The 11,797-nt window shown below is 43.9% G+C and overlaps 1 protein-coding gene across 1 annotated transcript; it reads right to left on the bottom strand.

Moving 5' to 3' along the window:
* Positions 1-377: 377 nt before the first annotated feature.
* Positions 378-10,714, bottom strand: vps11 (VPS11 core subunit of CORVET and HOPS complexes). Its single transcript, XM_068600798.1, has 16 exons — positions 10,471-10,714; positions 9,931-10,079; positions 9,681-9,816; positions 9,422-9,585; positions 9,085-9,332; positions 7,354-7,549; positions 7,050-7,201; positions 6,363-6,549; positions 5,629-5,772; positions 2,615-2,812; positions 2,323-2,484; positions 2,067-2,200; positions 1,790-1,992; positions 1,482-1,653; positions 1,066-1,288; positions 378-920 (listed from the first exon to the last, which is right to left on the bottom strand). Exons 1-16 carry the CDS (start codon positions 10,610-10,612, stop codon positions 756-758), a joined length of 2,775 nt encoding a protein of 924 aa, XP_068456899.1. The 5' UTR covers positions 10,613-10,714; the 3' UTR covers positions 378-755.
* Between the last annotated feature and the right edge of the window lie 1,083 nt (positions 10,715-11,797).

Genomic DNA, 11,797 nt, shown 5'->3' with positions numbered 1-11,797 from the left:
GTTCAGTTTTTCTTACTCAGTGAGAAAAGTCCAGTTGGCTTGAACAAGTGCACTGAAGTGTAGTTGAATGAGGTGGAGATGTGAAGGACAGCTGACAGGTATCAGTTGTGGCTTTGCGCATGCGCGATTAATGTTCAATCCTGATGCTGAGCATGCAGCGTGAGCCTGCCTGGAGACTGACCGCCTGTGAGAGCTTTGTGAGGCGAGCAACTCGCGGTAGCAATCGCTCGTTGAGAACAGAAACTACATGACAATACGTGCTTTCCGTCAGGCGTGAGTCGGCAAATTGTCAACACTGCCTGTCAGTGAGGCGACAGAAGCGTGTGCGCATCTACATAAATCTCCTTCTAAGTAAAAGCAAAAAAATGCTACATCAAGACAGTCACCTAATGACTTTATTCACGATTTGAATCCTCAAGTAAGAGTTGCAGACATCAAATCATTTCATCAACAACAGACGGTTGAACAATTTGAGTGTTATGTGCAAGATGAATAATAAGTACCAGCAAACACATCGAAAGCGAAATGGTCAAAAGTGGAACTCAGCAAGATTTAAGACACAGTATCACATGTTTTTAACTAAAGTACATGTATACAGTCCACAGTGATTAATGACAAGGAATACAATGCAAATATGTCCATCAAAGCTTCTGAAAGCAGGCTGCTGCATTCATTGCTAAACAAAGCAACATCCCAGGGTAAAGTTGTGTGCAGAGTTGCACACAAAATGCAGACGTCATCACAAGCGGAGCTTCTCAGCAGTTTCTCTTTGTGTGGATGAGAAGGTCTCTCTGCAGGGTCCCTTCCAGGCTCCCTACAGTTTTGCTGCCGGGTGGGTCGGTGACCAGAGTCAGTTTGTTAAACACTCCTCGACTAAAATAGTCAGCCACGACCGAGAAGCCATCATTAGAGCTGCGTAACTGAAAACCACAGAAAAGTCACTGTAACTTGCACTGATTGAATCACATCAAAGTATAATTTCATAAGAATTAGAACAACAACAGATTAATGAAACTCATATTAAATGAAAGGAAGTGAATGATTGAGCAGCTCAAGCATTGTCACCTGTCTGTTGAAGTGATCATGCAAGTCGCGCTTCTGGTCCTGGGCACGCAGCATGTCCATGACTTTGCGGTTCTCGGGAGTGCAGGTTGGGCACTCGGCCTCACTCTCAGCGTAACTTTCGAAGCAGTGTTGGTGGAAGGAGTGACTGCACAGGAAATGAACAGACGGCAGCTCCAGGGGACTGTTGCACATGTTACACTTAGTCTTCTGGAATATTTTAGCACTGTGTAGAAATACAAAGATTAGCAGTCAAATTGAGCAATCTAGGCCCTTTGTAAGGTCACATGAGCACAAAAAGCACCAGACAAAAATGAGCATGACAGAAACAGGTAGGACTAGTGATAATCAATGAAATGCTTGGGAATTATAACTGTCCAAAAGCAAGTCTATGAAAATGTCCATCCTTTGTGACTCACCTTGTTTTGAGCTCCTGGATCTCAGAGCGGAGGTTAGCCGTTTCTTCACGGTACTGGTGGATTTTGCGTTCATCATCCTCTATCTGCTGGCTCTCCCTCTGCAGCTTATTGACGAGGTAGTCCTTGATGACGGAGAGAGTGGCTGTCGAGTTGTGTGCCAGCGTTTGCACCACTACGACAGCAGAAAAAGCATGGCTGTAATCCTGGGTCTCTATTAAAACAACATCCTGAATCTAAGAAATGTCAATACCCAAACAGGCATTACGTTTTATATTATGCAGCATTAAGTAAAACGTCCACCAGCTCACCAAGTAATGGAGGCATCAGGTTGTTTTGGTCAATGTGATGTAGGACCTCACTGATGTAGGCCTTGCAGTCCTCTTCTTTCCTGGCAAAGTATCCCAACGCCTGCTCCCATAGGCACCCCTCCTGATCACCATACCGCTGGCAGGCCTCTACTACTTTCCCATACTCCTCATTCTGCATGTGGTAGTGCATGATCTGCTGGTACCTGCGCAAGAATGCAAATCATGTCTGTCATAAATATATTTTTTTAAAAGCGCACGCACACACACCTTCACTTACAGTTTACCCTTCTCATAAAGGTAGAGGACGCCTTCTTTGAAATTGTGCATCTGGCAGAGGACCAGGGCCTTATCAAACACGGTGCTGTCACTCCTCAACAGGGACACCGCTTCCCCCTGCAGGACTTTTTTTCTCTGCCAAAAAAATGCATCAGGAAATACATGTTTAAATGATTGTACCCTTGTGAAAAAAAATCCTGGCAAGCCTTGTAATTTTATTGTATAGACGTGAACAGCGATCTGCTGCACCCACACACCACAGGGTCCTGTTCATGAGCCCAGTCCTGTAGCCGGAGCTCCAACAGAGTGTCATACACTCCCTGGGAACAACGGGAATCCACGTCCATCATGTGCTCCAGAAAGGCCTTCAGTTCCCGAGGGTTGTTGGCAAAAATCGGGATGAATTCCTCGGAATTGGCCTCATAACAAAACAAATATGGATAGGCATTGATGAGAACATTTCTGACATCACAGGGTCACTCTGGTAATATGAGGACCACAGAGATATTACAGCATCAGGGGTAAATGACAGGAGCCCTGCAGACTGACCTTGTTGGCCCGACCTCTATCCAGGCTGCCTCTGTCAGTAGCATCTCCGCTGGGTTGGTAGTTGGTGCATAAACCCTTCAGCAGCAGCGTAGTGCCTTCAGGAACATGGTGCATCAGTGTTTTCCCGTAACGCTTCATGTTGCTCTCAGCTTGTTCGAAAGGCAGTCGCCCAATGTAACGCAGCCCTTCCTGATAGTTCTGGGTTTTGGAGGAAATCATAGTAAAGCCCCTTTAAGACACATATGTAACATGGCTGGCTTTATGTAGCTGTTGAAGTGATACTTTTAAGTGAGAGACGCTCGTCACCACTTGTTACAATAAACCCATTGCTGCAATCAAATACAGTTGGCCAGTAGACCGGGTTGAATGGTGAATTGGGACTGTGTAAAGCATTATCCATGCAGTTGACATGAAAGAAGATTAAAATATAATAGCCTGTTACACATTAAACTTTATCCCTGTTGCTCATTTAAATGGCTGCTCATCAAACTGATGGTATCTTTGGCAAAGTGTCAATGAATCTTCTAACCCAACCTTTTATGCACCACAGACCGGTTTTGTGTCAGACAATATTTTCACGGACTGGCCTTCACGGTGTGGGCAATAAATATGATGTAATACATAAGACGTAATAAAATGATACGTCCGGCATAAAGACAATAATAAAGTGCTTAAATATACAACTCACCATTATGCCGAATTAGTGGGAGCCCTGAGCTGGTTTCTCTGCAAGGAGCTGGGTCAGGGTGATGGGAGACACTCAACGTGTGTACTTTATATCCGGTCTACTTCGTAACTTCGACCTTTATGTCCAGTCTACTGCTTAACTTAAACTTTATGTCCGGTCTACTGCTTATCTTAAATCCCGCTTCACAAAGACAGGATGTTGGAAATGGAAGCAGAGTTTTCAGAGTAGTTTTAAGACCAGAATACTGGCAGAGATGAAGCAGACTTTTAAGTTTTGTTTTTGGGGTCACGTATGTCAAGAGGCTCAGATGGATTTATCTGGTCCTTTTTCAAAATAAAACATCTTCCTAACTTTTTTTTCTTCTTCAAAATGAAACTTTGAATAAATAAATAAATAAATAAATAATAATAAAATAAAAAAAAAATAAAAAAATAATAATAGATTCAATTCTTTCTGTGCGGCCCGGTACCAACTGACCCGTGGACTGGTACCGGGCCACGGCCCGGGGGTTGGGGACCGCTCCTCTACTGGTGCGTTCACACCAAACGCATCAAAAAAAAATTTGACACACGTCGAGAAAAAGTGTGTTTACACCAAAAGCAGCATGACTAATCGTGGCACCACGAAGGGGGCGTGGCTTATCTCAGACGCTTCTCTCTGGGAAAAGAGCGTTCTTTTCCGTTATAGATTATAAATGAAACAACCACCATATCTGCTTTATACTTGTTGTGGAAGTCACAAAAACGTAGAAACATCAAACTCCATCAAGTCTGGGTTCATAATATTATCTGTAGTCCCACAACAGTGTCTGAATGACGGCCGCTATCAGCTCCTTCCCGAGCGGAACATCTCAATGCTGATTGGCTGACGCAACTATGACTCACCTCGTTTTTGTTGCCGGAGTTGGGAAATTTCAACTTGCGCGTCGACCCGAATTCGCCCCGCTGCATTGACTTTGCATGTATTCTTGACGCGCGTTGAAATCTTGACGCGGTCCATGTGAACACACCATAAGGGTTTTCTGAAACACTGTTTTACCTCTCACTGCTGTAATAAAAAACAGCCTGTTCGAAAACGCTTGGCTTGCAATACAAAAATGATACCAGGTAGATCACACTGATTCCAGGCGGCGGGCCGTCAGGGCCAACTAGGCTTTCTCTGCTGGCCATAAGAGTTATAGCTATTTTATAATTTTAAAAAAAGTAAATACACTGCATGGATTATAAAAAATTTTTTCCCTATTAGCTTATGTTCTCATTGAGCAGCTCGTGTCTCCTCCTCATGGTTTGCTGGCTGTTCAGGCCAGCTGCTTTAACGCTCTCTCCCTCTCAAACAGTGAAGGCAAGCAGCCCGGCCGTCACCGTTTAATCCCTGTGTACATCCAGAGGCTGTGTGTTCCCTGCACAGTGCGCACACACTCCTGTACTTTAGGTGGCGCTGTATGCACCTAGTCGGTTGCTTAATTGGTAGAAGAAGAACAATTTATTGAAGAGCAGAAGAAGAAGCTGTAGGGATTTTCACTGTGGACTCTGTGCAACACAGTTAAGGGCGATATACACTCTTGCGAGGACAATTGCGGTTGGCCATGCAGTTGCATCGACGGACTCGTTTTGGTTTATGGTTCTCGTGCCTTTTCCATATGCCAGAACAGTAGGTGGTGCAACGACCGTTTAGAGTCTACCTGCACACCGACGTTCACCGATATCTTCCTCCAGGAATTTACCTCCATCTGCATGTCCTTCTACTCTGTCAAAGATGGGTTATATAAATGCTCATATTTGCGGACCTCTTCAGCCAAACGTTCTTCAACTGGATCCATTGTTCGTGTTTCTGATCTGGCTTTTAAAAATAGCAGTATTATGCTATAAAACCGGAAATGCAAGACTCAGAAAGGATGTGATTAGCAGACTAATCACAGTCTTACGGGCTGCGAACGGCTTACATAGCTTTGTCGGACAGTCCAAAATTTTGGGCAACGCAAGCAAGCACGCAAAAGGGCCTACTACGCAAGGGGCCCTTGCGGGTCTTGCATGCTTGCGTCTCTGCGTAAAACCCGTGTATAAAGGACCCTTCAGACCTACTGGAAAGCGCATCTCATGCACAATGGAAACTGGAAAGCAGGTCTGCATAGCTCACTGTTAGCTCGCGAGCTAACAGCTACAGATTGTAGCTGGATATTATTCTGCATCACACCCTGCTTGTGAGACATGCGAGATGGAAACTGGAAAGCAGGTCTGTTTAGCTCGCTAGACTGATAAATAACTCAAAGGAAGTGGTGTGAAGTGGCATCATATACACGTCTATTATTTCTGTTTTGTTTTTTTACCTTGAGGTCTTCCAGCTGGATTTTCAGGTACCATTCATGGTGCATGTGTTTTCCAGCCAAGAAGACAGCGTGGCTGTGGTAGCCGGCCTGCCGGAGAACCTTGATGGCAATTTCAACGTCGAAGTGGACCTCACTTTCACTGCTCTATTGAAAAACAGAGCAGGAAGACCACAGCGTTAGAAAGTAGGCTTCAAACTAGGTGTTATATTGTTACCGCAGCCCATCAGTTCTCTTATAGAAAACACTTATCGCTTACCTCTTGGCGTTCCTGTAAAATTAGCCTGGATGGCATACCTAAAGTCTATTGCAAGCTGTACTTGAACCTTTGAGTAAATGCATGTTCTTAGTCTCCACACTGAAGTACTGGTAGAAGGTTTTTAATTCCACCTGAACATATTAATGATGTATATACCTATGCTAAAAAGGCTTATAGTCTTGCAAATTTCAAGAGGTACTATTCAAATTTACTACCAGTATTGCTGACGCAGAGTAAATGAGTACGAATGCATTTTTGTGCTCATTCAATGACGAACAGCTGTATCTGTCAACAGCTGTTTACATTACTACTTGTTTTGATATGCGTTGTATAAATACGATTTTGTATTAACCACAAAAGTCGTAGAATGTACAGTTAAATGTGTAGCGGTCCGTTAGAATATTAAGAGGTAAAAAATGTATTTCCCTTTGTATTAATCCCAAAAAGCTACATCCCCTTAATCCTACTGGTCAGTCACCTTAATGAACTCCTCAAGCTTGGAGCTGTCCTTGAGCTTGGTGTAACAGTTCAGGAGCAGTGTGGTATGGTCCGCGTTGGCCAGTGACTGTCTGTGCAGGGCCTGCAGATATGCGGTCAGGTTGTGGATCCTCTGCGCGTCCAAGAATTTCCTGATGACATAGGATGGCTCCAGTTTCCCAATGGTGCTGTGGGAAAAGAGAGGGATGTTAGCAGTGCAGTTTTCTAAATGGGGAGAGTGATCAGAAATCCACTCTTTGGCAGCCGTAGATCAATAAGTTAAGGTGACATTCAAAATGCACCAAGACCACCAATGATGAGACGAGGATGACAGTTTCCGTACTAATTGGGCATTCAAGAGAAAATGGCGGCAGGTAAAGACTAAATGTATGGGCTGAAGTGCAAGAGTGCGTTTTAATTATCCTGGAAACAGCAGTCCGGGTGGGATATAAATTTACTTTAATGAAGTTAAACGCGACTATTCTTTTGTCTTTTCGTTATCATCTTGTTGTTATTTGATCAGCACTACCGATAATACATCAAATATTTGTGAAATTTGTGGTCTAGTCAAAATTGACTTTGAGAATTAGGTCTCTGACCCACTTCATAAAATTAACGTTGAAACCTTTCATTTAATATCCAAGCCAAGACAGTGTTAGCTCTGGAAAATTATTAGTGATACAATTACCGGATGTACTGCTGGATGGCCCCGTCATGGTCTCCCTTAAGGTAAAGGTGATCCCCGTACTGCCTAAAGATCTCCGACAGCCCGTCACTGTCCAGGTGCTGGCTCCTAGCTAGGTTTATGGCCATCACAAACAGGTTCTTCTTGAACAGCATCTTAGGAGACAAACAAGGAGGAGTGAAGCCTGCTACCTGATGCACAATATAATTAGTCAGGAACTGGATCTAGAAAAGGACCTAACTCATCATTACTGGTCCTGCTTTTGCATGTACTCAAGTACAGTTGGGGCCCTCCACTCTGGACTCACCTCCAGTTTGGTCTGTGTGTCTTTCTCCTGAAGAACAAACATCCTTCGATCTCTGGTGAGGATGTAGAAGGAGCCCCACTCCGCCACCACATCCACAACGTCATCAAAGGAGGCACTGTATGCGATGAACTTGTTGTCCAGATCATAGATGGTCAGAAGCTGTTTTTCTGATGGAGAGTTGCTACCAAATTCTGTCCTGAGCAGAAGAATTATACTGTCAAAGGTCTCCTAGGAAACAGTGAGACTTTGGGAAGTGTCTCATGAACTGCTCATCTAAAACTCCCTTAAATCAGTGAGCCGTATCTGCTGCATTGCCCTCGCTGGTCTGCCCAGCACGTTTTCAGCATCCAGTAGTGTATAGTAACAAAGTAGAACAACTTTGTGACTGTACTCAAGTCGTTTTTTTGGGATATCTGTACTTAACTAATTATATTTCTGTTAACTTTTACTTGCTTGATGTCAGCGCTCGCCCACACTCAGCGGGGTTCGTTTTGCAATGAAAACAGACACTTTGGGTGCATCCCAAGTCTCTGAATAGTCTCTGAATTTCCTTGCATCTTAGTCCTTTACACCAGAGATGCATAGAAAGACGGAAGGAAACCATGTGAGGAGAGAGGGCAAGAGGAAATATGTTTTTTAGAGACATGAGACGTCCTTTCCTCTGAAGCATCATGTGAAGCAACGTTTATGATGACTGCGGCATTAAACCAACTGAGGTAAATGAAGATGAATCCCATGAGCCGCAACGTTAATGTTTAGTTATCATAATCAGCAGAAACCTGTTAACATATCTAGCAGTGTTTCCCACAGGATTTGAGTATATCTTCGGCAGGGGAGGAGACAGGTGTCTGATCATCAAATGTAGCTATATGTGGTGTATGGTAGTCTAACGTTTGCTAGCTATCGTTAATCAAATGAGACAATTAGTGTAGTAGACAGATCGCTAGCGAGTTAGTGAGCTGAGGAAGTGTTGACAGTTGTGAGATTTTGTTGATTTGAGTCATCTTAACTATAATCATTGCAGCACTAGTTAGCTAACATTAGCCAACTTAACGTTAGCAAACCACCACACCATAGGATTGACAGGAGCTGCGCGAACGCAGCATTACGTTTTGAACCGCGTTGCAGTTGGAGCCTATCGGCTGCTTGTTCTTCATTACAGAAAAAGTCGGTATGCATTTTAAAATATGATTCATCCTGTAAAAATGGAACTTTGTTGACTTGTGTAACACCAGCCATTAATCAATTTCATTAAATGGTATAACCCTTGCACGTTCCCAGCTAACACAACGTTAACCTTTTTCATAATTCTTTGTGTGCATTTGGTCAGAATATTTAAATTGGCAAGCCAATAAGAATCCAAATGCAATTACTAGATCACTACAGAGATCTGAAGTTGTATCTGAATTATGTGATCACAATCTTGAAATGAATAAAAAAAATCATGTACACCGACTATTTAATATAATTTGTCAACACTAGTGATAAATAGCAGACTTAACGAACTTTATAAGTCAAAATCCAAGGCAACAAAACTGTGTTCATCACTTTTTAGTGTCCCCTGGAAACAGGCCCCATACTAAGGTGTGCATATTGCAGTGTGTTTCTCGATTTGGTTGTTTTCTAATTAGCAGAATTCTTAAAAGAAAATGCCGCTCATGTGTTGTTAACTTGGTGAAGAGGAAGGATTTTTAGTATAGATTCATCTAATGTATTCATTGTTGTCCTTACTTGTTTGGCGACTTGGCATCCCTGATGAGTAAAAACAGATATCCGCGGTGCCAGTGGGCCAACAGCTTGTGTCCATCGAAGGCGAAGCAGGGCCCTCGTTCGTCAGGTTGGTACAGGTAGACGCATTCCTCACCGGCAACAATGAACTGGGAGTCCTGGGAAGGGTCTGCCAGGGAGGAGCAGCGCAGTGCACAACCGTGTGTATCCAGCTCTACCTTTGGGTACTCCTTCATGGAAAGGGTGTAGCACTGGACAGGGAGAGGACAGGAGGTCAGATTGTGGACTCTAAAGCAGAGTCACAAAAAAGGATATATGTTCTGAGAGTGATCCGACTTACATGGACTTTCTCCAGAGTGGCAACAAACAGATGCGTGACCTTTGCCACTTGGCGGAAAGCGAGGCCTGTGACCGGGCTGGTTCCTTCGTGCAGAGTCAGAGTTTTACTGTGCCGATCTCTGGTGATGTCACCTTTAGTTAAAACCACACTTCCATCTGTAAAGCCTGTTAATCAACACAGCAACCTTTATAAATCGGGAGGCCAAGCAGCCATGACTGGATTGAATGGCAGAGAGCAGATCCTTCTACTTGTGTCTTACCAATAGCCATGAAGTTGAGGTTTTCATGCACACTGAGGCAAGACACTTCTGTCGGTTTGTTTCCGGGAATTGCAGGGAAAATCCTTGTGCACAAAGGATTTCCACTGTCCCTCTTTTCAAGGTGCCAAACTTTCACCTGAAAAAAAAAAACAATACAGGTTCAGTTTAGTTGCAGTTTGTTCAAGTCGTTGCCAAAATTGCTTAAAAATTGCTTGGTGTTTTAGGTTTCTGTGCAGAAGTGGTCACTTACAAGAGGGTTTATTCCTTCTTCATCCTGCCCCACTGACACAAGGATGCTATGCTGCTTCAGCTGGTAGAGGTGCGTTACCCGCAACTTGTAAGCCTGAAAAGATGTCAACTGCAAGGAGCGGGTCAAAAGCCAGATCTTGCCATCCATATGTAACATTGAAGAGGTTAAGGACAATAATGTACAGTTGCCGAAAGAGATGACGTTTATGGCAGTCCATGACAACCTCACAGTTAAAACTTCAAATTCTTACCCTGCTGACCAATTATGTAATATAGTATTTGTATTTGGTTGGCTTGCTTTTTAAGAAACGACACAGCCGGCCAGTTCACGCTTAACGACAATTGTAGGTTTTAAAAGAAGAGTTTCCAGGACCTCAGTCCTGCCCAGTCACTGTTTAGGTTAAGTTATTCGTTTCCAAAACAGGGACCAAATGACCTCAGTTTAAGGTTTACTTTCACACTTGCTAAGTCGCGAGCATTAGCTGCCAGTGAGAAAGACTAACAGGAGCAAAGCTAGCGCTGCAGTATTGCTGAAGGATATCTCCCAGAACAACGTGACCCCGGCCGGAGTCACACGCCGAGATTCCGCTCGGAAGAACAAAGTGTTTTCCATTATCCACAGGGTCCTTCACCGTATCTTTGTCAAAGAATACGAATTTTCTCCACTGTAAGAACGCTGCCATTTTGTTAGCATTCGTAAACTAGCTTTAACAGGGCGTTGTCATGTGACACTAAAGTCACGTGGCCTCCCCGTTTCCTGCTCCTGACAGCATTGAGTTTATTGCCGAGACCGCATACATCTCCACGCTCAGCTGACGGTAAAGAATAAGGGACCACTGGCGCTTTAAAAAAAAAAAAAGGTGTTGGCAGCCCTGAGCCCGAGCAAGATATGTTTTAATCCAACGTATCTTGCTAACTTTTAAAGGTTACCAACCATTGTTTGAAAATATTACGATTCAAACGTAAATTAAATAGGATTTTGTTAAATAAACAAAAAGTTCGGAAATGTGTTTTTGGTAGATTATTTCTCTATTATAACAATGCTTCTTCGCAATACATTGTTTACCATTGGAAAGCCTGTTCATTTACCTTTTAAAAATGGTACAACAGTTGTAGGGAACAGCTGAGTATTGCACCCATGAACAATTTGGCAAATCATCTCTGCCAATGCCAAACAGCTGATTCTGCTGTTGCTAGTGTCTCTTGTTTTGAACTTCTGGTACCCCAAAAGTGCTTCATTGGAGACAATTACGGAGACATGCAGAGATATCGAGATGAGATTCTGCAACCAGGAGCAATCCCATTGCTCCCCAGTCTGGAACTGAACTCCATCCTCCAAGATGTTAGTCCTGCCCCACAGAGCCGGTTCACCAGAGACCTGCAGAGACTGAGAGGAGAGACTGGAATGGAATGGCCTCCAGCAGTCCTGACCACAACCCAGTGGAACATTTGTGGGATTAGCTTGGAGGTGCTGCAGGTGCTAGAGTGACCAACACAATCACGTGGGCTGACTTGCGATAAATCCTGCTTGAGTGGAATGTCATCCCACAGCCGTGTTCACCATGCTGGTGACCATGACGAGGTGCAGCCATCCCACAGCAGTGTTCACCAGGGTGGTGAGCAGCATGAGGAGGAGGAGCCATCCTTCAGCAATGTTTACTTGGCTGGTGACCATGAGGAGAAGGAGCCATTCCACAACAGTGTTAATCAGGCTTGTGGTCACAAGGAGGAGTCATTACACAGCAGTGAGTGTTCACCAGGCTGGTAAACAGCATGAGGAAGAGGTAACGGGCTGTTGTGGCTGTGAATGGCTCTTCACGTACTGCTGAAGATCCTGACTGTTTATTAAATGAATACATTGTGAAATT

The sequence above is a fragment of the Clinocottus analis genome, unplaced genomic scaffold (assembly GCF_023055335.1).
Source record: "Clinocottus analis isolate CAN_PGR_092001 unplaced genomic scaffold, fCliAna1.0.p SCAF_5, whole genome shotgun sequence".
In the NCBI taxonomy this organism is placed as follows: Eukaryota; Metazoa; Chordata; class Actinopteri; order Perciformes; family Cottidae; genus Clinocottus; species Clinocottus analis.
This window is presented reverse-complemented; position numbering and strand designations above follow the sequence as displayed.

Coding starts and splice junctions, on each gene's coding strand:
- vps11 (XM_068600798.1), bottom strand. CDS start 10,612: ATGGCAGCGTTCTTACAGTGGAGAAAATTCGTATTCTTTGACAAAGAT. Junction 10,080..10,470: donor GGGTCACGTTGTTCTGGGAG/ATATCCTTCAGC, acceptor CTTCAATGTTAC/ATATGGATGGCAAGATCTGG. Junction 1,654..1,789: donor CCTGATGCCTCCATTACTTG/GTGAGCTGGTGG, acceptor CTGCTGTCGTAG/TGGTGCAAACGCTGGCACAC.